This window comes from Vanessa atalanta, chromosome 9 (genome assembly GCF_905147765.1).
Source record: "Vanessa atalanta chromosome 9, ilVanAtal1.2, whole genome shotgun sequence".
NCBI classification, from domain to species: Eukaryota; Metazoa; Arthropoda; class Insecta; order Lepidoptera; family Nymphalidae; genus Vanessa; species Vanessa atalanta.
Window position 1 is genome coordinate 12,546,646 of NC_061879.1, and position 25,791 is coordinate 12,572,436.

At 34.4% G+C, this 25,791-nt stretch overlaps 1 protein-coding gene and 1 non-coding gene across 3 annotated transcripts in view; both read right to left on the bottom strand.

Moving 5' to 3' along the window:
• Positions 1–1,806: 1,806 nt before the first annotated feature.
• The window catches only part of LOC125066306 (protein croquemort-like), a 32,993-nt gene continuing 9,008 nt past the window's right edge, over positions 1,807–25,791 (bottom strand). The window contains exons 2-11 of one of the 2 annotated variants that reach the window (XM_047674343.1): positions 23,549–23,673; positions 22,741–22,920; positions 18,647–18,772; positions 14,991–15,200; positions 7,671–7,879; positions 6,932–7,040; positions 6,165–6,325; positions 5,332–5,436; positions 4,911–5,058; positions 1,807–4,036 (exon numbers count right to left, since the gene is read on the bottom strand). In XM_047674343.1, coding sequence (XP_047530299.1) covers positions 3,926–4,036; positions 4,911–5,058; positions 5,332–5,436; positions 6,165–6,325; positions 6,932–7,040; positions 7,671–7,879; positions 14,991–15,200; positions 18,647–18,772; positions 22,741–22,920; positions 23,549–23,665 — 1,476 coding nt within the window. In that variant the 5' untranslated portion in view covers positions 23,666–23,673 and the 3' untranslated portion in view covers positions 1,807–3,925. Of the gene's footprint in view, positions 4,037–4,910; positions 5,059–5,331; positions 5,437–6,164; positions 6,326–6,931; positions 7,041–7,670; positions 7,880–14,990; positions 15,201–18,646; positions 18,773–22,740; positions 22,921–23,548; positions 23,682–25,791 lie in introns of both variants that reach the window. The other variant, XM_047674342.1, reaches the window with a different exon arrangement.
• Trnas-gcu lies at positions 4,408–4,489 on the bottom strand. Its single transcript has one exon. It is a non-coding gene; the product is annotated as a tRNA-Ser (tRNA).

Genomic DNA, 25,791 nt, shown 5'->3' on the forward strand with positions numbered 1-25,791 from the left:
ATTTCCTTGGTTAAACCGCCGATATTATAGGTTATACGGCTTGACTCTAGACGAGCACAAACCCACGTTTTGCATTTCGCACAACGATACCGCCATTAAACCGTCATTACCGTCACGCAACGTGCTCACTTTGAAAAATAATTATATAAGTAATAAATAACACGAGTTATTCCATTGAAGTTGAAATATGGAATGATCTCTTTCAATAGTTTCGATCACGTGGCGACCCGTTGCGGAATTATCGTTGTACCGTAGAGATTATCCGACGGTAGTAGAACAGACTCGTTGCGACTCTCTCGTACGCGATGATGTTGCCTATGTTTTATATTTATTATTTATTTTTATGTTGTCAAGTGAAAAAATGAATAAATAGACATTATTCAAAAGTAAATGTGTTTTAATAAATTATAGTCCCGGCTCGCTTACTTTACACTATATGTATAAAGACTGATATATCTTTAATAGTAATAACGAAGAATATAGAAACTTAATGATGAGCCGAGATGGCCCAGTGGTTAGAAGGCGTGCATCTTAACCGATGATTTCGGGTTCAAACCCAGGCAGGCACCACTGAAATTTCATGTGCTTAATTTGTGTTTATAATTCATCTCGTGCTCGGCGGTGAAGGAAACCTGCATGTGTCTAATTTCAACGAAATTCAGCCACATGTGTATTCCGCCAACCCGCATTGGAGCAGCGTGGTGGAATATGCTCCAAACCTTCTCCTCAAAGGGAGAGGAAGCCTTTATCCCAGCAGTGGGACATTTACGGGCTGCTTATGTATGTTTTATGTTATTATAGAAACTTAAAACAATTTACAAAAACACAGAGAACTTCGTCATAAAAATAAAATCTATAAATGGTCATTTCTGGACGTAACAACGTCTGAATTGGATTTTAACTCTCAGATTAAGTTAAGATGGTGATAGATTTCAGTGGCGCCCAATCAACAACATCACTATATCATTAAATATTATCAAGTCAAATGTCATTTAAAGCTGGTCGAGTTCCTCCCCTTATATGTATAATTATATTATTAGTTATATTAGACTGACCAATTACTATGTTGTAGCGCACAAACTTTTTGTAAGCTAAAATATTACGGCGTTATGAAGGAAGTTAAGCTTATTGCTGGGCTGATGTTGAGGATAATGAAAGTCACTAACTGGTTCACGATTTATTAACGAGACGGTACAATTATACGGACTGTGACGCACTGTTTTACATATGCAATGTTTCGACTTTTATACATGATATCAAAGAGTAAGAGATACACAGATGTGAAACATTTTAGTCATAGAACATGTGAGCTTTATCAATTGTTTACTTTAATACCTATGTGCATATACGGCACAAGCTTTTGATCTCATTGCTTTATCCTATATATTACTTGGTGTAAAACCAGCTATGTAACACTCACTCATTATATGTTCTACTTCCAAATAATATTATTGTTATGTTCCAGTTTCAAGGACAAGTGAGCCAGTGAAACTAAAGGCACAAAAGACATAAGATCTTAGTTCCCGAGGTTATTCCATGATTACTTTTTAGAGGCGCCAATGTGTATGACCTGTGAGTGACACTTGCCATCGGATGGCCTATAGGCCACACCTACCCAACTTTCCTATAAAAAAATCCGAGTAAAACATTCAAGAAGTTTTTAATGAAATAAAACTTTTAATGTACTACGGGTGTTTAACAAACATAAATATTAGAGCCGTTTATATTTTTAGTATATATAAAGGATCTTTCTTTCCGTGTATTTTTTTATTCAAAAACTACTTACCTATATAAAATAAAAAATGATTCGTAATGTAAAATTTTATTAAAATCATACAAACAGTCGAAACATCAGTAAAAATATCCACACATGATAACAATCTGAGGAATGAAGTATTACATTAACAATTAATAAACATAAAAATAACTATTAACTTAATTATAAGCTGCATCACCATCCAAAACGCTAGTTACAGATAATTTACCTAAAGTTTTGTGACGAGACATCACAAGGAATTCTTATTCAATTTTATTACACACCGGTATCATTGTTATATATATATTATTTTTTTATTTGTTTATACAGGTCATACAAGATATAAATATTACATAATGCACCTGAAAGTAGTAACAGTGTTTAAATTTTTAGCATCTCTTACAAAATAGATACATAAAACGCTATTATGTTCAATAATAAAAATGAATTACCAGTTTACAAATATGATTGCACGCAATGGCATTATCTCCAATACGGTCTATTACAGAGAAGCTCGGACATTGTGAGATTTGACTAACAGAAGAAGAGTGCAGATATTACATTAATATATTCATATATTTGACAAAAACTTGTTGTAACAACTCTATGTAAATTCGTTCCCCTCATTTTAGGTAAATTACCCCTACTTCCTTGATAATGATCATGCTTTTTGTCACCCACTCATAAAATTTAATGTAACCAATATAAAATAAATTTATTTACAATATTCAAATATTATGCATCGAAATCAATATAACAGACAATATAAAATACTTTAATTCGTTTATTTATTTACAATATGTCTTAAAATAGGAATGGCAGAGATAAAGATGATGATTTATAAAAAAAAAAAATATATGTACATACATGTCTTAGATGTAAGTGAAACCTTATTTGATCATACATTAGATATATTTAATTATAAATTATGTTTTGGAAGTATTTAAAGTAATGAAATGCAATAAAAAAGTGGAAGGTATTGTCAATTCTTTTTTAAACTGTCCATTTTAAGTCATTGCCTGCTAACATTAATGTCATCCCCAGTGTTGCCTGGAAATCTAGCCAATCTTACTATGTGAAAATTTATATATATATATTATTTCCCAGTGGATATAAGTCCATATCTAAACTATCTCATTAGCACAATGTGCTGAAATTCTTGAAAATTTGTAACAATATTAAATATATTACATCATAGTCACAGTCTTTACGTCATTAAATATTTTCCACTTATTACTATCACATTGTATGCAATTAATTACCGGATTAGCCGCATCGTATCGATAAAAGTTTATGACAGCTGTGATCAATTGTTGCCAGGCTAAGATAGGCATCAACTATGACTTCTCCATATTCACTAAACACGAAGTTTGAGAGTGCTTAATGAAATTCATATGATTTTTTTTACCTTAAAATTTACTTAGTACAGAAGTTCAAATAAAATTTTATTATTTATATAAGAATTTTTCCCGCAAAAAGTTTTGATTATTTGGTGCAATGATAATACAGGACTAGAGTATTTTATTACTGCAAGGCGTTAGTTACCACAGTGGCGGGAAACATCGAGCGTTGACAGCTGTCAAATTAGATACGTTTTTAAAATAAAATTTGACGGACCCATCGTCGGCTAAAACCGCAGTACCAAATGCTATAATATAGAAAAAAAAAATTGAATCAGGTAAGACAACTTTCAACAAGAGATAAAAACATTTAATACACTAGTGTCGTTATTTGTAAGGCACCATCAATCATTATAATATTTTTTTTATGATTTTACTAAAGCTGAAAATGTTTTTAACATTATTAATAACAGTATCTATGCCCATAACAATAAGTCGTCATTTTATAATTAAAAAGAGTAAATTTAATCTAGCAATCATATAAAAAAGAAGATTATTATTGTTATTCTTATGCTAGTATATAGCACCATTATAGTATCAATATTTTTATATAATCTTTATTTTTACATATAAAAATATTAACAGTAAAGTTTAAAATTAAGTAACAAAAACATTTTTGATTGATTATAAAGAAAAATAATATCATGTCAATCAAATTAAACCTCAAAGTTAGAAAACTTCATGGTCTATGGTCAGTATTTGATACTATATTACTTATCACTATTTATGGTAACAATTGACATAAATTCATCCACATCTACCGCCTCGATCACTGTATTTCTTCATGTGGTGACTCTAGAATCGGCGAGGTATCAGTTGACTTTAACAATTTTCTCATTAATATAAATATACCACCTACAAGCAGGAATACCCCGATTACCTATAAATAAAAAACCAAAATTAGCCGTGGGTCGACCGAACACTTATTTAAATTTTAAAGAATAATAACAAAGCATGAACGGAACTAGCATAAAGTTTTCATATCTAACGATAAGTCTATAAATAACTAGGCTGGCGACATTTCAAGTTGTGCTAAGAACAAAACTAACATTTTATAACATTACATTAAAACCAAAAAAAAAATAATATTTAAAATAAAAATTACTAAAAAATAAATGTAATTTATACAATTATAACTTTTAAATATTTATCCTTGTATAAACTACATCAAAAATAATATATTAATGAATATACGTGTATATACATCGTTACTATCATATAATTTGTACGTATTATAAAATAAAAATATATCGACGAGGATGGGATTCGAACCCACGCGTGCAGAGCACATTGGATTAGCAGTCCAACGCCTTAACCACTCGGCCACCTCGTCGCTTGAGCATGTGATCAAAAGATACGTACTTATTACGATTTATAAAAAACTTAAAATACCCTACATATAAGTTTTGATATTAAATTGAACTCAGTTATAAATAACGTTTCTCTATTATTTGTCTTGCCTTGTTTGGAAAAACATCCTCGATGTATATTTAACTACATTTAAAAAAAAGGTTTTTTTGGAACGTTTTCGCGCTAAAGGTAATTTTAGATCTCAAACAATTGAATCATTAGGTACATGATATACAATTCTGCCACCAAGCAGCCATAATTACTATATTATTTTTATGAAATATGTAGGCGGACTGGCAGTTGGACCACCTGATGGTAAGTGCTCGTTATACAATATTGAATCTAGTCGCGTATTGCTCTGATTCGGTCGACAGAGGGGGGGGGGGGGGGTGTGTCGCGCTCACCGTGAGGGCGTAGAACCCGTAGGGCAGGCCGCTGCGCAGGTTGAGCGCGAACCGCGCCAGGCGCGCGTACTCGTCCGTCACGCGCACCTCCTGGCGGAACCAGAACATGGGCACCAGCGTGTCGCCGTCCGGCAGCTGGTTGTTGAGGCTGCGGGCACACATGTGGAATCTCGGTGACCTGGTTCTGTTATGAATCAGTATGCTCTCCAGTTTTATATTTAATGAGACTCCATTCTACTACACTACTCGTAACCACTATAATTTTACTTCCAAAGTTCCGGTAGCAACTTTTTCTCGAGTCCCTAGTGAATATCACAGACTATACGAGATCTCGACTAGATCTATTATGTCCTTAGCGAGGTGTTAAAAAAATGTTATACTGCAAATAAATTAAGCTCCCAGTACTGAACGTATATCTCACCTGAAACCCCGGATATGTCTGACTAGGAGGTTGATTTGAAGCTGCGCCGCGACCCGCAGGGGCATGCCGGTGTACATTTCCAGCGCCAGTTCAAAGTTCATGTCCCTAAAACATATTAATCCAATTCAAATAAACAATCACTACACATGTAAAACCTTTATCACCATCAAAATAAAGTTTATTAAGGAATTCTTTGAATCGACAATTTAAAGGTTAAATTAAATGTAATCCTAACACCGATTTGGAATATCTTCTTGGAGGTGAAAGGAATCTCCAGTTTACACCATTACATAATAGATAATTCTACCACCAAACATCAAATATGTTTTTTATGAAAAAGTTATGCGGACTGGCAAATTAACCATCTGACGGTAAGTGGTTATCACCGCCCATTGACATAGGTGCTGTAAGAAATTGCTTGGCGCTATAATATATATGGCAGAGACGGGCTTGCCCAAAGCCCTATCGCCAAGTGTTGGTGTGATTTCATCGAGTCATTCATTCGAGTGAGCTAGTGTAACAACAAGCGCATCAGACGTAAATTTAGCTTCCAAGGTTGGTAGAGATTGCCGATGTGAGGGATTTTTAATATTTCTTATGGCACCAATGTCTATGGATGTTGGAGACGATTAAAATATGGTGGCATTACGCGTAACTATTTTAAATTTAAAAAAGTAGTTACTATTAATTTTTTTTTTTGTAATGCTTATTTTTTCTTTTTTATGGTCATATTTTTAAACTCTATGATGTTTTTAAAGTATAAAAAGCATAACCATAATAAGTTTTTACGAACTAAATATATACGATATTAACGAATTGTTACTTGCACTCACTCATTAGGACTAAGACCCTTAATCTTTTTGGGGTAGTATGGGTCAGAGTTCAGGAAGTGCGGTTGCGACACGAATGCCGGCGCTCCGAACCGACACGACGACACGTTCAGGGCTCCGGCCGGCATGCAGTTTTCATCTCTCACTTCATCACAGTAGCACGCCTGGTGAAAATAATTAATTTACTTGAAATGCAATAAATATACGGAGACTAGAATAGTACACTACACACAGCGACTGATAGCCAATTGTAATGGCGTCTATAGGTGTATACCACCATTTTTCCCGGTAATCGTTATCGAAATAACTTTAAAATACTTATTATGTTAAGTTACAGCATTGTCCTCCTATCCTCTTCGTTTCACAATTTAAAAAAAATAGAAATAAGAGAAATGAATAAGCAAATTAGCTGTCTACGAATTCGCTATTTGTTATTCGCTTTTTGCTCCTAAACTACTTGTCACAAGATTTTACTGTTGATTGTATAATACAAATCCAAGAGAACCTTCGGCTTATTTTTGGAATATATATTTCAGAATATTTTTAACGATTTTTTAAGCAATTGATTCGCGCAAATCGCGATGCTACTCTTCGGTCGCCGAATAACGCGGGACGAGACGTTGTGCCGAACGGACCTGTAGCTCGGTAACACCCAATCGAGCAAGGTTCACAACGTATATCTTAAGGTTCCACTGATACTCTCTTTTAGGCAGTAGTTTCCTCATATTGTTCAATATAGTATAGTTAGTAAAAAAACGTGACTGGCTCACCTTATTGGGATACCTGTATCCATTATCAAAGAGAGATTCATTGGCCGCGTACAGCATTCCGTCGATGCCTTGTATCCTAGTCGGGCCGACTTTAGCGAGATTCATGTAACTGAAAGTATAACGCAACGTATTATCATTATCATCTTTCGAATTTTTATCCTAAAATATTAAGGAGTCAATATATGTATGTCTCAAATAGATGAGATAACATTTTTAAATAGCCTATATCTTGCTTGAGTTGACAACGACACCAAAAATATACACAGTCCGGAAATGTCCTAGTGGTAAACATAGATTTCTTCTCTTTGGACCTCATACCCCCTAGCTGTTATAAAAGATTTTGGTAAAAATACACGTGGCAGATTTCATCTGACCCGTTCATTAGGATGGCTTCTTTAATCGCTTAACACGAGTTGTAATCTCGATGTGATCTCTTAAATAATCCATTAGAACTGTTTACTTGGTGGTATGGCTTTGTAACTAGCCCGTTTGGGTGTGTAACATTAACTTGTGCCATATTCCACCGCGTAACAGCAATACTTGTTGGGTTTCGGTTTGACGGGCGAGTGAGCCAGTTTCACTAGAGACACAGGGGATATAACTTCATTGTTTCCATGTTTGGCCAAATCTATATGCAATGGTGACCACCACTTACTGTTTAGTGTGCGTGTACTCACAAATGGTGATGCTTCCTACATGAAATAAAAACCATTAGAAGTACTAGGATAACATAACTCACGTGCAAATATCCGGAGCGAAGATTGTAATCTCGGGTTGTCCAAGCTCAGGCGCCCACAGCTCCCCGGTCGACCCCTTCACCTCCCCGCACTGATCCCGAAACTCTGTTCTGTTGGAATACTTCCACTTCTCCAAATTACCGAGCTGCGAGAAGTCATTCTCGCCCGTGTTCATTAAGAAAATACCATCGTACTCTAGAGAACCGTTACGCTGAAAATAAGAAAAAAATATTTATTAACTAAAGTAACACCTTTAAATGTACTTTTGGGCTTGGTCGTCGCTTTTTTTGATGAGAAGGTTGAGTGTGTATTCCACCACGCTGTTCCAATGCGTGTTATCAGCCTATTAAAACAAGTGTATTCTATTATAAATAGAACCCACGAAAGTTTTTACAGTATAACGCACACATTGACACCAGTGACATTATATGTAAATTCGAATTAAACAGACAGGAACCTAATAAAAAATGAGCTAAAGCCTCGGATACACTAGAGAACAAATGCGACTACCATGATGTGAAAATTTGTTTTCAAAAACTAAGTGTGGAAATGCCGAGACAAATACGGCGGAAGATTTTGTAGGCCACACTAGTCAGGTTGTGGCCAATAATACTGGTTATATACTTATAAAGACTACACTCTGAAAAATGGCGCGACAACGACGCGGGTGCGCTCGCTCTCAGAACAAAAGCAAGCGACATGTTCACGTGACGTAAAATGTTGCGGAACACTGTTCAACGTCGCAACGTCACGTAGATAAGTGTTGCGGGAGAAAAGGTAAATCAATGTATTCGCTGCTTTATAAGATATTCGAGAACAGAAGAACATACACATAACAACGTGCCAAAGTCCTCCATAGTCGGGTTGCCATTATAGGTTTTGTGTGCTGTTTATTTTGATTCAACGACCGATAAGGGTTTACGATAGATTTCCTATGCGCCATATTAAATGAGTCACATCGACCCGACCTACTGCGCGAGCGTCCGCTTATCTAAATCTTTTGTTATTCGAAAGAATCCAGGTATATATTTAAAATATTCGCTGAGTTTTCTTTACGTAAGTACAAATAATGATTTTTCAATGCAATGCGTCTAGAAATTCATTAAGTGTATTTAATAGTCGAAGCGGACTAGTTGCATTCCTAGGCTGCCCCCACAGTTTTTAATATCGAAAATAGGTAGGCAGATTTGCAAATAGTACTGTAAGAACTATAAAATGAATTCCTTATTTTAACATGTCACCAACCTTGGAACTGAGATGTTATGTCTATTCAAATAAATACACTGGCTCACTCACCCTTCAAAACGTGACATAACCTAAATATTTCTGTTTGCTGGTAGAATATATGTCGAATGGTACACTACGCTTATGCTTGCACAAAACACTACCTACAAAGTAAACAAAATTATAAAACACGAGACTTTATCAACATATAAATACTATATTTACAGACAAACCCATAAAAGTTTATCGTGCCCTAGTAATAAATTTTATGACAGGATTTATTGAAACGAGTCAATAACATTAAGAAACAATAAATATCTGAATAAAGTATATCGTTAAGTTTTATTGTTATATGTCTGTAGGGGTATCGACCAATTACCACCAGGTAGGGCTTTGTGCAAGCCCATCTTGGTAGGAACCACCCACTCATCAGATATTCTACTACCAAATAGCAGTACTTAGTATTGTCATGTTCCCTTTTGAAGGGTGAGTGAGCCACTGTAATACATACATACATATGTATGTCCACGTATTCCTTAAAAAAAAATCTATATCATGATTATCGTCGTTGATTTACTATAGGGTAACAAAAATGTACGATAAAAATATACAAAACAATCAACGCTATTCCATTTGACGATCTTAGCGACAATATTGACCTACTAATGTGTGTGTAACTATCAAAATAAACATTATTAATAATGTTTATAATATGTATTACAGCTGAAAAAAGAGCGATTTAACAAAAAAAACCTTTCTTTTTATAAATACAACGTTTTTGTAATTAATAATAACAGCTGAATCGAATTTGACGAAAACATAATTAAAACTTCTCCATACAATTACACGTCGGATGTAATTAGTTTGGCGTCGATATAATCATTTGTACTTGTGCAAGTGAGGCAAGAAAGACGATCACTTACGTGTAGTCCATTCCAAGGGCAGGAGGACTGAAGATAAAAAAACCTTAGTTTTACATATTCCATGCGATTTGGTAATAACTCAGCTATATTATGCACTACAAACAGTTTTTTATTAACATGTCTTTATTTAGAATACAACATTATTCTTCTTTAGTATGAACATTATTTTAACTATATTATCCACTTACTTTTAGTTCCGATAAAAACTACACCGACGTTTAAAACGCCATTTTTACTCGAATCCATAATGACGTATAGATTATTTTCGAAAATGTGTGAATTTGAAATCAAAGTCATAATTTATACACAGAATTTCACTATTTAAATATCGAACACCCCAAAATGAGAATCAAACTATTCTTTATTCAAGTAGGCTTTTACAAGCAATTTTGAATCGTTATTTTTACAGTACCTTGTACTGTTATTTTTACAGTACAAGTAAAGTTACCACCGTTCGTTGTACATTCCACCGAGAACCGGCAAGAAACTCTGTAATTACTCTTTTCCAACATTTGAGATACATTATGTTAGTTAAATACAATTATAAAATAAAGTCCTGTCTGATAGTCAATATGTATTAGCTCCACGCTTTTCGTCACCAATGTAACCTTGTGTTGATTATTATACTTTATTAATGTTTTTTTAACAAATGATGACACTAAGAAACCGAAACGAAATAATTATTTTTTTCATATTCATGGTCGAATCAATTGCTAATTTCTGTACATCGTTCATTGCAACATTACGATGAATTGTAAACTCATTAAAAATTATTTAAAGGTGCATCGAATTATACAGTAAGCGAAAGTTACTGCGTTCCGATCGAAGAAATATCGTAAGTATTTTGTAACGCGTATTCAGTCGGCTGAACGATTGCAACGAAATCAATTTTATACTGAAATATATTTTAGAACGACGTGGTTTAAAAAAAATATTACAACTATTACTATGACCTTATCATTTGACATAATTTCTGTATTATAGTTTCTTAAAAAAATTTAGAGAACGACCAAATTAAAACACCAGAAGTCAATAAATTGTCATTTTCAAAATTTTCATTTCAAAAACATATAGTAGTATATTTAATTAATATTAAGTTTCGATTATGTAACCTCATTTTGTTTTCAATTGCTATTATTTTTAATCTGTATTTCTTAATGTTTGTAATATTTACAGATATAGAACTTTCTTTTAATGTTTATTTGTATTGTTTCAAATATGATTGAATCACTTCGGTTCAAATCGAACGGACTATCCATAATAATATTAAGGGGTATAATTTGTGGGGGGTAATCTGCGGAATTAATGATCTAATTCTATTTTTTTTTCATCCATAAATTAATTAAAAAAAATTCTGGTACTTTATACAGTAATGTAGTCTCCTATGTTTCTACATATATAGCGCTATAGACCATAATACAGTTTATATACAATTGAACTCAATATAAAAATATATCCAGGGACAAAATCAGCTTAGGTAAGTACTATTTCATCTTTTTGCGTAAAAATACATCGTCCACGCGAGTGTATGTGGCACGACGAACTGCATTGAATATTAATTAAACGAATACGGTCGAAGGTTAAATTTGTCTTTATGTAATGAACGATATATATAGAGAGAAATTAAATGGATTCATTCATTGTTGTCAAGTCGTAATCGAATTACAAGCCGCGCGATAAAAGGGCCATAACACATTAAATTTGGCGACGCGATTTTGCGTTACACAACTAAAGGTTCTGCGACCATGTGTGTAGATACGGGTCTAATGACAGGAGGATTGAAGATAATTACATAAACAACTTTAACCTTGAATTGACAGAACATCATTGGTCGATCTATTACATTATATACGGATTCATATATAGTGCATAATCGTTTTAACTATTAGCAAACCCTAATATGTACAAACTCAAACTCAAATTCCTTTATTCAATATAGAAGCATTACACTTACTTATTGATGGTCAAATTAAACACTACCACCGTTTCGGAAAAAGGAACACCCTGACCTGAGAGGAACCGGCAAATAACGTAAATCTAGTAAATCTAGAGTTGATGTATTTCTAGTTATTCCAGCTCGGATTATAAAACAAAGCGCAGGTAAACGCAAGGAATTTTAGAGTGAAGAAACAAAATCGAATACAAAAACAAAAGCGATTACAAATTCTCGATAGTGTAGTATTTTGTAATTAGATAATCCGTCAGTAATTAATAGCTATTATATTCGTATGAATGAAGAAAACACATGAGTTCGTCATTAACCATGTAATTCCGTATATAGCTTCATTCTGTCATACACAATATTTTGTACACACCCACTTAATTAACATTATTATTTAACAAAGTAAAAAAGTACCCCACAATTTTTAATCATAACATTGTACATAACAAAAGCGTAAGCCGATTTTTGTCCCAGTGATTATGGGACGATGGCTGCACATAAAAAATCGATTGTGGTCTCATTCTGAAGAGCTCCAGCCGTAGATGTGCGGAAAAATAAACAAGAAGATTCTCGATTGCAAGTTGATAAATTGTTACGATGTTAGAATTAATTAATTTTAGATAGCGGAAAAAGGTTACTGGCCGTCTAAAAAGCGCTATGGATGCAAAAGAAAACAAATACGTAAAACGTGCGAACAGACGTCGTCAGTTTAAAATTAAATTAAATCAAAATAAAACCTGTCGTAGGTTTCGAAATTCCTAAAAACCTGTTGAATAAACGCGAAGTTCGGCGATGTATTAACAACTTGTATTTGCTTCTGCTGCTTCAAACTCAAACTCAAACTCAAATTCCTTTATTCAATATAGAAGTATTACACTTTCTTATTGATTGTCAAGTTAAACACTACCACCACTGTGACATTCCGTAGACTCCATCTGTCTTTTCTTTTATTATCTGTATCTTCATTAGAATGGGCTAGAGTATTGTATTACCAGGCATGAGCTAATTTTTTATCTACGCATAATGTGACACATTTCGTTTGATTCATCGGGGTTCAGAGGTCAAAGGTCGAAGCGATATGATCACAAGTAATGAGGATGCGAAAAAATACAATTATCTCTCATGACATATTTTCCTGTTAGAATTTATAAATAAACACAACACACGATTGCATATTAAGTAACATTTTAATATTTGGTAATTTGCAATTCCGTTCGGACTTCGCCGGGCCTAGATAGTTTATAGCGGTTGATAAAAATGATTGTTCGAAAAGGGTACTCAGTTTTTTTGTTATTTATAGTAGAAACTACATTCCGAACCGGTTTTACATTAAATACTTTTTTCTAAAATGACAATTCAAACGTTTTGTAAAAGCCTATTCGAATAAAGTACATTTTGCTAAATTTCGTTTGAAGAAAAGGAAATTAAAAATCGTGGAAAATGGTGCAAAAAAACCTTACTCGTTTAAAAATCATCACAGCAATTTTTATCATCTTAAAAGATTGCAGATGAGCTGATATCACATCTCAAACGGGTCAACAATTACTAACTTTTAATATGACAGCTGCCGCCATTTTAGATTCCCTATGACGTCACAATTATAAAATTATAAGTGTTAATGTTGTGAGACTCGGGAGTCATTTATATGATAAACAGATTAGTCTTTTCCTTATAAGACTAAGAACATATGTACCTACATACAGTAATTAAGGTTTTTAGTTAGGTCTAAGTTTAAGTATTATAAAATGATAAATTAAACATGTTCGTACTCAAGGTCGGTGATGGTTAATATTCATTTTAGTACTAATGTCTATGGAGTGCTAATTGCCAGTTTGACTACCTATTTCAATAAAAATAAATATCAAAAGCACTGCACTCCGTATCCATGTAGGTAATACAAGTTACCTGATTAAATACTCACGTCAACAAAATTAATTTCGTCGACAAATATTGTCGAAAACAAAACAAAATGATTACTAAGATTCAGACAGTCAGCTCAAATTTCAATTGAAATGTTTATTTGAACTAAATACAAGTCGATTCGAAACGAAAGCATATCATCGCATAGAACACATACAAAATATGTCCACTGACATACATTCATCTATTTCAACAACATTTATTTAAGAAATACTATTCCCAATGTGACGTGTACGTCGAAATTATAAGAGTAATTACCGCTTTTTAAACGATTTCAAGATTTTAAGAGAATACGACAAAGTAACATGACGATTCACAAATGCTTTTATGAGCCTACATATTCATATTTTAATGGAATTACAAATATTATAAAGAATATGTTCATTTGAATTCATTTGAGTCTACAGAAAGGTGCAATTATTATTTAAAAGACAACAAATAATTTGAGGCTTTCTGCAAGCCCGCCAACGTTATTCGTTGGGGGTTCTCTGTACCCCGAGAACCTCCTAGGAATTGGAGGCCCGCAGAGGTGGGCCAACCGTCGGGTCGTCACGGTAGTATGCGCAAGCGATGCCGTGACGTTCACCGAAAAGACGTAATGGGTACCGCTAGTTTTTAGTGGGTATTCTGACGCCCGGGGAGCGTATTTCCTCCCCAGTCATTACATATTAAACTGCCAAACAGCAATAGTGAGCATTGTTGTGTTCCGTTTTAGAGAGTGAGTGAGTCAGTGTAACTACAGGCACAAGGGACAGAACACTAAGGTTCCCAATGTTGATAGAGCATTGGCGATGTGCGGGATCAATCAAGATTTTTTATAGTATTCATGTCTAGGCGGTGGTGATAGATTACTTTAAAGACGAAAATAAACTGCGACAGCCAATAGGAATTTACGTCATTCGTGTTAGTGAGAGTGAATTAATGAATGAATCAGTGTATGAACGATTGAAGTGCATAGATATTCTGGTTACAATAAACGTAAACAGTTAGACTGTGCGTTTAGCGTTACATACAAAATAAAATATCGACATTTCTGATAATTTTTCTCTTATATCTGGCACATACTTTATCATAGTATAAACCAGTCGGCTTTCTCAAGTAAGGCAAGATGGAACAGTGGATGGAAGGCGTAGATTTTCATTGAAAATTGAAGATGGAATTTGGTTCCAGGTACAATCACTAGTTATTTTTGACCTGGTTAACCGTCGTAGGTAACCTCCAATAACTCGTAATGGAACAACGTGGTGTAATATGCTTAAAATAACGTTCTAACTCCTATCGGGATCAACTTTAGAGAGAAATAGCACACTTACCGTATAAAACCATCCGAACTTGTCATACGGTATCGTGATTGGCAGATCCGGGAAGCGCTGCGCGATGTCCAATATCGGATCATCGATACCATCGAACAGCCAATCGGATACTTTCGCGCTAATGAACATATTCTCGTGGTACATCCTCATGAACACGTCCACTGGCACTCTGAGGATAGTTGGCTGGTGCCGCATCACGTATGCAACCGTCTGCAGTGAAATTTGTTTAATGTTGTTATTTATATACGAATTTATTTCTTACCGAAGTTTCACCCGAGGGTGAAGGCAGATGTTAAGTTATCCAATGAGTCTTTATGCAAAATTTCCCAATGATTGGTTGACTATTTAAAACGTTAAAGCGTAACTAAAAAATGGACAAACTCACATTCGCATTTATAATATGCAGCAGATATAGTAGTGTATAATTCAAGAGCAATAAATCAGTACTTTCGATTGCTTGCCAGGAGGAGGACTATCTTATCCGACACGCTACTAACATGCACACGATAATTGAAATAAAACTAGTTTTTAACGGATTTAATCGCGTATATTAATTATTTTAACATCCCGACGTTTCGAGCACTTTGCAGTGTTCGTGGTCACGGGCAGACTAAGGTGACATTTGTCTGTTCGAATTAAAAAGAAATATTATTTACAACTACCGCCAACGATTTCTTAATTGGTATCTTGAGTAGCGTTCCGGTTGCACGCAGAAGGCACTAACTGTATCTTTAGGTCTTGCAGTCTGTTGGATTTGGGATTTTAAATTTTTAATAAGTGGATCCCAAGTGTTAGAAAGTCTCCAACCATCTTCTCTATTGAAGTTCGGATGTTTTTGAATTTCAATAGCCTCGCGTATCATTCTAGGAATGAATCTGTGTTCTCTAGCGAGGATCTGTGGTTTATCAAATCGAATAAAATGGTTAGGTTTATCCAGAGCATGTTCACAGACTGCAGACTTTGAAGAACGCCTATTTTTGACATCTCCTATATGTTCCTTGACCCTAGTACCGATACTTCTCTTTGTTTGGCCTATGTAAGATAAACCACACTCACATTCGAGTTTATATACTCCCGCAGTTTGTAAAGGGATATTACTCTTGATAGGTCTCAAGAACTGGCTCACTTTCTTATGAGGCTTGTAAATGGTTTTAATCGAAGCTCGCTTCAAGATATTGCCAATCCTGTCTGTAACTCCCTTCACATATGGTAGAAATGCAGGTTGTCGCTCAACTGTGGGTGGCTTGATACGGCTTCTGCGATGCTGGCGAGGCACGGGCAGCTTGTTCTGGTGGAGTGCAAGCTTGACCTGAAGTAGCTCGTCCTCTAGGTGTTCAGCATCGCAGAGATGGTGGGCTCTCTGAAACAAAGATTTGCCAACGGTAGCTAACTGACTAGGGTGGTGGTGCGAGTCACCATTGAGGTATTTATTAGTGTGTGTGGGTTTCCTATAAACTGTGTGACTTAATGTATTGTCAGGATTCCTGATAATAAGGATGTCAAGGAAAGCTAAAGAATTATTTGCCTCTAATTCCATAGTAAATTGAATGTTTTTATTTATAGAATTGAGATGTACTAAAAATGCAGATGTCAGATCACTAGGTAGTATTGTGAAAGTGTCATCTACGTACCGTTTATAAAACCTAGGTGTTATTGGTCCGGAGCGAAGAGCCCTCTCCTCTAGGTCTTCCATGAATAAATCAGCGACCACGGGGGATACTGGGGAACCCATGGCTACTCCGTCAACTTGTACATAGAATTCATCATGGGTTCCCCAGTATCCCCCGTGGTCGCTGATTTATTCATGGAAGACCTAGAGGAGAGGGCTCTTCGCTCCGGACCAATAACACCTAGGTTTTATAAACGGTACGTAGATGACACTTTCACAATACTACCTAGTGATCTGACATCTGCATTTTTAGTACATCTCAATTCTATAAATAAAAACATTCAATTTACTATGGAATTAGAGGCAAATAATTCTTTAGCTTTCCTTGACATCCTTATTATCAGGAATCCTGACAATACATTAAGTCACACAGTTTATAGGAAACCCACACACACTAATAAATACCTCAATGGTGACTCGCACCACCACCCTAGTCAGTTAGCTACCGTTGGCAAATCTTTGTTTCAGAGAGCCCACCATCTCTGCGATGCTGAACACCTAGAGGACGAGCTACTTCAGGTCAAGCTTGCACTCCACCAGAACAAGCTGCCCGTGCCTCGCCAGCATCGCAGAAGCCGTATCAAGCCACCCACAGTTGAGCGACAACCTGCATTTCTACCATATGTGAAGGGAGTTACAGACAGGATTGGCAATATCTTGAAGCGAGCTTCGATTAAAACCATTTACAAGCCTCATAAGAAAGTGAGCCAGTTCTTGAGACCTATCAAGAGTAATATCCCTTTACAAACTGCGGGAGTATATAAACTCGAATGTGAGTGTGGTTTATCTTACATAGGCCAAACAAAGAGAAGTATCGGTACTAGGGTCAAGGAACATATAGGAGATGTCAAAAATAGGCGTTCTTCAAAGTCTGCAGTCTGTGAACATGCTCTGGATAAACCTAACCATTTTATTCGATTTGATAAACCACAGATCCTCGCTAGAGAACACAGATTCATTCCTAGAATGATACGCGAGGCTATTGAAATTCAAAAACATCCGAACTTCAATAGAGAAGATGGTTGGAGACTTTCTAACACTTGGGATCCACTTATTAAAAATTTAAAATCCCAAATCCAACAGACTGCAAGACCTAAAGATACAGTTAGTGCCTTCTGCGTGCAACCGGAACGCTACTCAAGATACCAATTAAGAAATCGTTGGCGGTAGTTGTAAATAATATTTCTTTTTAATTCGAACAGACAAATGTCACCTTAGTCTGCCCGTGACCACGAACACTGCAAAGTGCTCGAAACGTCGGGATGTTAAAATAATTAATATACGCGATTAAATCCGTTAAAAACTAGTTTTATTTCAATGTGTAATAATCGCGAAAATCTAAGACAACATTATGCACACAATACATTAAAATAGTACTTTTTTTTCTATTTTAAAATTCTTTAATTTTTAAATAATTTTTAGAATTAGAATAAATTAAACATGTACTTTTTTCTTTGTTAGGCTTCTTCTGTTTTGTATTGTTATTTAAAAAAAAAATAAAGTTTTTATCCGTCAAACAAGTTAAATTTACAAAGTTGCATGAGATACATGTTTGCGTTTGGTCTCGTCTAGCTAACCTTCGGCCACAAGTTGAAACATGTTTGGTAAGGGATACAGTAAAGTAAATTTATGTTACTTATTGTTAAATACAAATTAAAATATTAATTTATATTTCATTGACAAAAATGTGCGGGTGTCGCATGAAATATCGTGGAATTAATTATTAATCCATTTTGCATTTTTTTATTTAGCATGGTGAAGACACGTAGGGGACTGATATGAATTGAGAAGTTTTAATTAAAAGACGTTGAGACAAAGTTACCCCATGCAAAGTTAACTCACTTAAATTTGAAATTTCCAAAAATCCTACAATAAACTTATGTTCTAAATTTAAACTTTCAATAGTATCAGTTATAGTCCGTCAGGACAAGCGATTTTTTAATATAACAAAGATAATATCTTCTGTTATAGTATTTTGTTTCCTTACCGCGACGATGGGATTTATGCTGACGATGATATCAGAGAGGCTCCCATTCGACATTTCCGGGACGTAGTGCCAGAAACGCTCGTTGTAGAACGTAACCGTTCCATTGGCGTTCCAGGTTATGTTTTTCTGTTGACAAAGGTTAAGAATTTCAAACATGTATATTTTAAAGCTGAAACCAAATGTGACTAAAATGTACTTTATTCACATTAGAAGAACTAAATATAGAATAAAATCGAATGGACCACTGCCACCGGTTCGGATGCCGTTCCTACCGAAAAGAACCGACAAAAAATCTCGACAGCCTATTCCAATTTGAAATAATATACATTTCAAAGAATTATATATTATCTGATTTCTTTCATTTCTTGATTAATATATTTTATTTATAATTCAAAACAGTACTCATATCCACATTAATTTCACTTCCAAAGTTAAGTTAATAAATCATCATACAAAACGGGAATTCGCCAATCCATGTCGAATAAAACAGATCAATCAAGATCTCGGCCAATGATATCGCATCAATTAAATGTCAAATTTGTTTATTTGTCTTTATTCCTCTGGTTCTATTATATATTATTATTATTAATAATATACAATTATATTTTTATATTCGCGCCGATCGAATCTCACACAGGATGTTAATCAAGAAGAATCCGATTAATGCGATATGTTATCAAGCTAATTATATATTTCGACATTCTGATATTATATGTAGGTAATGTTATCGTGTGTCAAGATTTTTCCATTATTGATATTTATACTTATAGAAATGAACCCAAATATTGCTACTAAATAGGCCTCAAATCCACACGCAATTATTTTTTCTAGCAAGCTACCAAGTAAATTGGTCATAGACAAACAAACATAGACAATGGCACTGTAAGAAATATTAACCATTCCTTACATCGCCAATGCGCCACCAACCTTGAGAACTAAGTTATTATGTTCCTTTTACCTGTAGCTGTAAAGTGCCCTAGTATCATCATCATCATAGCTGCCTGTATTAGTCCACTGCTGGACATAGGCCTCCCCCAAGACGCACCATTGAGCCCGATCTCCGGCCCTTTTGATCCACTTCCTACCAACCACCTTCCGTACATCATCGCTCCACCGTGCCACAGGGCGTCCTACACTACGCTTGCCGATTCGCGGTTTCCACCCTAGCCTACTTAACCTTCAAACTGAAAACAATACTACTAAGTAGGTATTGCTTTTTGGCGGTAGAATATATTACCCACTCAAAGTTCTTGGGCACTTCCTAACTCCAAGCTATCAAAGAAATTCTTAATAAACAAAACTCAATCTCTAATAAAACCCGGAAATCGACAAAATGACACGACCTGGAATTTGAACGGGGTCTTATAATCTGCAAGGTAGGCTACGAGGCAAGCGGAGCAATTGCAACGGATTGTTATTACTAATATTCAAGTCGTTCATACTCTATTGCGGTTAAGTCTATTGCAATAATGTATATGTTCCATATTATTGCATATGGAAACTCATATATTTTATTAATTGTCAGTTTGGGTACCACCCATTATATATTCGCCAAGCAGCAATACTTGGTATTTTTGTGTTCCTGTTTGAAGGGTGAGTGAGCCAGTGTAACTACAGGCTGAAGGGACATCACTTATAGTTCCCAATGTCGGTGGCGCCTAACCATAGTATATATACACATAACAACTTAAAAGGAAGGCTTATTGTCAATTATTTTCACTATCAGTTTCTGAACTTAGGTATGTTAAAATTTTATTCAGATAATATTCTATATTTAAGATATATTTATATGTATTATATAAGTTATGCTATTAGAAAGTAAGAAATCAGAAGTATCAGAAAAATAAATTAAAAAAATAAAATCAACAAAATCACAATGAGGGATTAATTATTATCGACAGCTCGATAGTAATCAATAAAAAGTAAGAATTTATCATTTCGTGATTGTTTAACAAATACAATGTAATACCATCTTAATACTGCATATCTTTTTATAATACTTGACAACTAACGGCAAAGAAAACGATGCGAAATTACGAAGATTAAAAAAAAAAGATATGCCAATAAAATAAATCCAATTGTACTTTTAAATGCTATATGGATAATTTATTTATGACACGACACTTAACGCGGGTAGAACCCATTGGGTAGCAGTCACTAACTAGTTAGTGCATCACTAAACTGCGATAATCCTTTTTTATATAATACTCAGTTTAAGTCATATTAATGATCACAACACACCAATGCGTACTAACGACTTTGTGCAAGCCCGTCTGGAAAGATGCCACCCACTCATCATATATTTTACCGCTATACTTAGTTTTATTGTGTTCTGTGTTAAAGGGCAAATGAGCCAGTACTATAGGCCACATCTCCCAGTTCCCAACGTCGTACACACAAGTAATTATAATACAACACAAGGAACACAACAAAACTATATTTAACGGCAATATTACACACACATACATACATACATACATACATACATACATCTATGTCTGGTCTATTTCAACCACAAGACAACAACTTTTGACATTGTATTGACGCGAAATCATTGGTCGATAGCTTGAATAATCCATGTCCATTATGGATTTGCGAAAAAATGGCGATTGAACGTCGTCTAAACTTATCGGAACTTTGGTAAAAGTAAAGTAAAAAGTAAAATTAAAGTGGATATAAGTGGTAGGTGAAGTGTTATCAAGAACTGTTAGTGTACACAATATAATTGTGCTATAAATAATTTGCGTGGAATACGTAAATCCGAGGTTTGTTTATCTTTATTCCTTTTTTGACTAGAACAGACAAAACATATACTTACACGTAACAGTCTAATACAATCTCATTTGTTAGAAGATATCTTTGTACGAAATTAAATACATTTGATTTATTTCCATGCTCTAAATTTAAAATGTAAAATATTTTTAATTTCCCAAATTGCGAACCACATAACGCCTTAGTTCACTTCGATTAATTATTATTCTTATAAAATTTCTTATCTAATACGTAATAACATGTACCATTTCGTGACAGTGTTATTATATTTATAATTATCGTTTATCAGGCGGTTTTGCGATCATCCGATGTCGTAGATTGAAGGCCACTAAAAATCAGTGCCAGGGTTGTCATATATCAATTTGGACCGAATTATTTTTTATGTAATATTTTAAAGATCCTAATTTATTAGGTTATTATTATTAACGTATGTCGTATTAAAATATTTTTATCAAAATTATCATAATTGTCTAATTTGTGGTAATCATCTGTTATTTTCTATAGCTTGCTTTGATTCCAACAATTTCCTCTATGATAAACATCCTTGCTCAGCCTGCGTGGGCCGTAGCGTTTTTTTTTTTTATAACGTCGGTAGTCGAACAATCAAATGCGCACCTGGCTGTAAGGCCTCCACCGCCCTTAGACACTGGCTACTTAGGGAGCTAACATGTTTTGTCGTTGTGTCCGTAGTTCCAGTGATTTGCGCGTTCAAAAAAACAAACGATATCAACCATTATTTTAAAAAAATAAATTCGTTTCGTAACTTTTTATATCATAATTTATAAATAATATACCAAAGTCGAGGGGATTAAGGATATTCCAGCAAATAATAACTTACATAGAATAAAAACAGTAATTACATAATTTATCGAGCTATCTTTACAGGTACGAAATAAATACACATTAACAAGTAAATGAATTTAAATAGTAATTAGCGATAGACAAATTTTATCGAGCAGCTGGCTCCGATCACTTTATCATTTGTTATTGCAGCAGACCTTGCACACTTCGTATACGTGTAGGGAGGTACTACTAGGTAGGTAGGTACTTTGGCTACTTTTAATCGTTAGAGTTAGACGGATTTGCGGCATTTTATGATAAAGGGTGATATTATCGTTGCTCCTCGATATTATTACTATGCATGTATGCTGATACGCCGCTGAAGTATCATAGCTTCGTTAAAAACTTCCAGAATATTCTCGAATTCTGAGATTGCAAATGGATCGAACTACTTTTAGAAGAATGTTCGTAATTTCTATGACTGAAGCTTTACCCTAAAGTAATGCATCGCTAGTTATAAATATAGAGCACTTTAAACCTACCTTTGTATGAGACTCTTTATACACGTATGGCCCTAACTCTTCAACTTCCAATGAGACGTTTTTTCCAGCCAATATTTCATCGACATTGGTGATGTTGAACATAAAACATTCCAGGTACATTGGTATCGGCACATCCCGCCATATCTCGAACGATGTCGAGGTCGGTGACAACGTCATCATCTGCGAAAAGAAATTCGGATCATAATGCTAATCTTTAACCTCCTGAACGATTTTTGTCACGGCGGCCATTTCGAATCCAAACAATTACGCACGAGATATTATGGTGCTTTATTGTTTGTGCAAACACAGGTGGATTTACTATTTCCTCGCTTTGAAAATGTGTTTCTTGGTGGTAAGACGAGTCCGACTGGTTTCACTCTGATCATATACTCTTCAGCATTTTAGTTCCCAAGGACCCTGGTTCCCTGGCGGCACTTTGCGTAAGGAATGGAAAATATTTCTTACAGTCTATGAACGACAGTGACCACTTACCATTAGGTGGTTCACACGCTAGTCGAGACTATCTTAAATAAAAAAGTAATGAGAAGGCACTCCAATCCAACCAAAAAGTCCAAGAAGACGAACGGATTACACACTCCCATGATATGAAGTGTTAACACAGTCAACTTCAATATATCAGACTACCACTGAACCTGACCCTGACCTCGGAATCAGCGGCCTTAGCTAACTTAGTAGACTTATATGAAGTGTTTTGCATATATTTACAAAGACACTGTCTAAGGGCGAAAAACGTAACTCAGATACCATCATCGTCCGACGTCCTAAAAACTCTTAAAACAACACTTACACTCTTTAACTGTGCAAAGAATATTGTCGGCCAGAAGACAACCATGACGGCTCCACCAACAACTAGAAATGACCCGCAGGTCATCAAGATAGCGCTCTTCTTCTCGGCTGACGGCATTTTGTGTTCTTTGTATCTAAAAAAAATTAGAATTATTTACGAATATACCGCATATATATATCAAATTACGTTACGTGTCTGAAAAAAATGTGTAGTTTCGTAAACTACTACGAGATGATTTAGATACGAAAACTAATTAATAAATTAACTCACGCTTATTATTTTCCAAAAAATATCCTTTTATATTACCAAAAAAAAAAATGAAATAAAAGAAAAAATAATAAATGAAACTATATTCAAATACGCTCTAACAGTGAACATATCTATAGTTTTCTTTACACATAAATTATGATTGAAATAACCATAATATGTTAGTATGTATAAAAATACAGTAAATGTATAACATAGTTTAAGATTTGTTTTTATTCGGTAAATTTATGCACTTGAATAATCGACCAATCTCAATATAAAATACCTACACGTAAGCGACATTACGCGTAATTGTGCAAATGAGATTGTTATTAAGCAAGGGCGTTTGCTCGTGCAAATCCATAAATGTATTCTTTACAACGGAATAAGTTTCATTGCACATTTATTATTTACCTACTGCGTTAAATTTCCTTGTACTGTATCATGATATATTATTTTTAAAATAACTTGACAATGCAAAACTCGTAATGACTCGTGTTAAATTCGGTAGCATTCAACATGAACAAGTGGTTAAATTACATCTTCATTTCTATAAACTTTATTTGTATTTATAAATCATTATAAGGAAATCATATATATACATGTGTCAGGTGGACATCTTTCAGGTGCATCATGTGTAACCATTCCGCATATAAAGGTCTAATCTAACCGGGTCGTTAGAGACTACTACTAGATGAGATCACAGTCTGGTAGTGGGTTATATATACGTTGTAAGTTTTACTTTATAAGTAAAAGTAAGTAACAGAAAACACAGCGAGAATCCCGCATATTCACATACTATACTTGGTGGTACGGCTTTGTGCAAGCCCGTCTGGGTAGATACCACCCACTCATTATATATTCTACCGCCAAATAGCAATACTTAGTATTGTTGTGTTCCGATTTGAAAGGTGAGTGAGCCAGTGTAACTACGGGCACAAGGGACATAAAATTTTAGCACCCAAGGTTGGTGGCGCATTCCTGTGATTTAAGGAATGGTTATTATTTCTTACAACGTCTATGCCTACTTATTACAAAAAATAAAATAAATATTGGACTGTGTTCAGTTAATACTACCTATATGCGGAATATTATCTTAGCAAAATCAAAATCAAAATTCTTTATTCAAGTAGGCTCATATTAACACTTTTGAATCGTCATGTTATCATGTGGAATTGAATGTAAAGCTACCTCAGCTTATTTTCTATAGCTTATACATTTGTTAGAACTATTTCCACATATAATTAAAAATATTTTAAGACAACACATATGTTTAATTCTAAAGGCAACCCTTACCCTGTGCAACTGGTGCCAACAATTAATAGCACTATACAGTCTTAATGGAATTACAAAATAACAAATTTAATGAATACTTTCGAGTAGAATAGCGATGAGATTTTTGACCAGCACTGGTACAATTACAGACCTTATTGACAAATTACGACCCCAAGGATTTCTTAACGACAATACTGACCAAGATGCTTTGGATTAATTGATAATAAAATAAAGGATGAAATATTACCTGATTTCTAAAAAATATACTTAAAATATCACTTTTAATTTTAAACACTTTATATTATACCATTATTTAAACTAATATTTCTTGAATATATTGAAAGAATTAAAACTGGCAACACAGGTATATTACATTAAGTTTTATGACACACTAATTAAATGTAAAACTAATTAAATACCTTAATGTAAATTATCATTTTATCAATGGATTAATTCGGATTTTTGATAACGTCCTTCATTGATAAAGGCATTAGAATATTTCGTATCAATAAATTTATTAAGAAATGTTGATTCTAGATTTAAAAAATTATATAAAGGAACGTATTTATGCAAAAGATTATTATACAGTTCGTGCGTTCATGTGTGTAAGGACACCAATGAAAATGCCTAAAGTGCTTTGTTATTTGTTGTAAACAATTAAAAATTTGGACAAAAAAGCCAATACTTCTCATTGTATTTTCTTTTTCGAATCAATGGTCGTG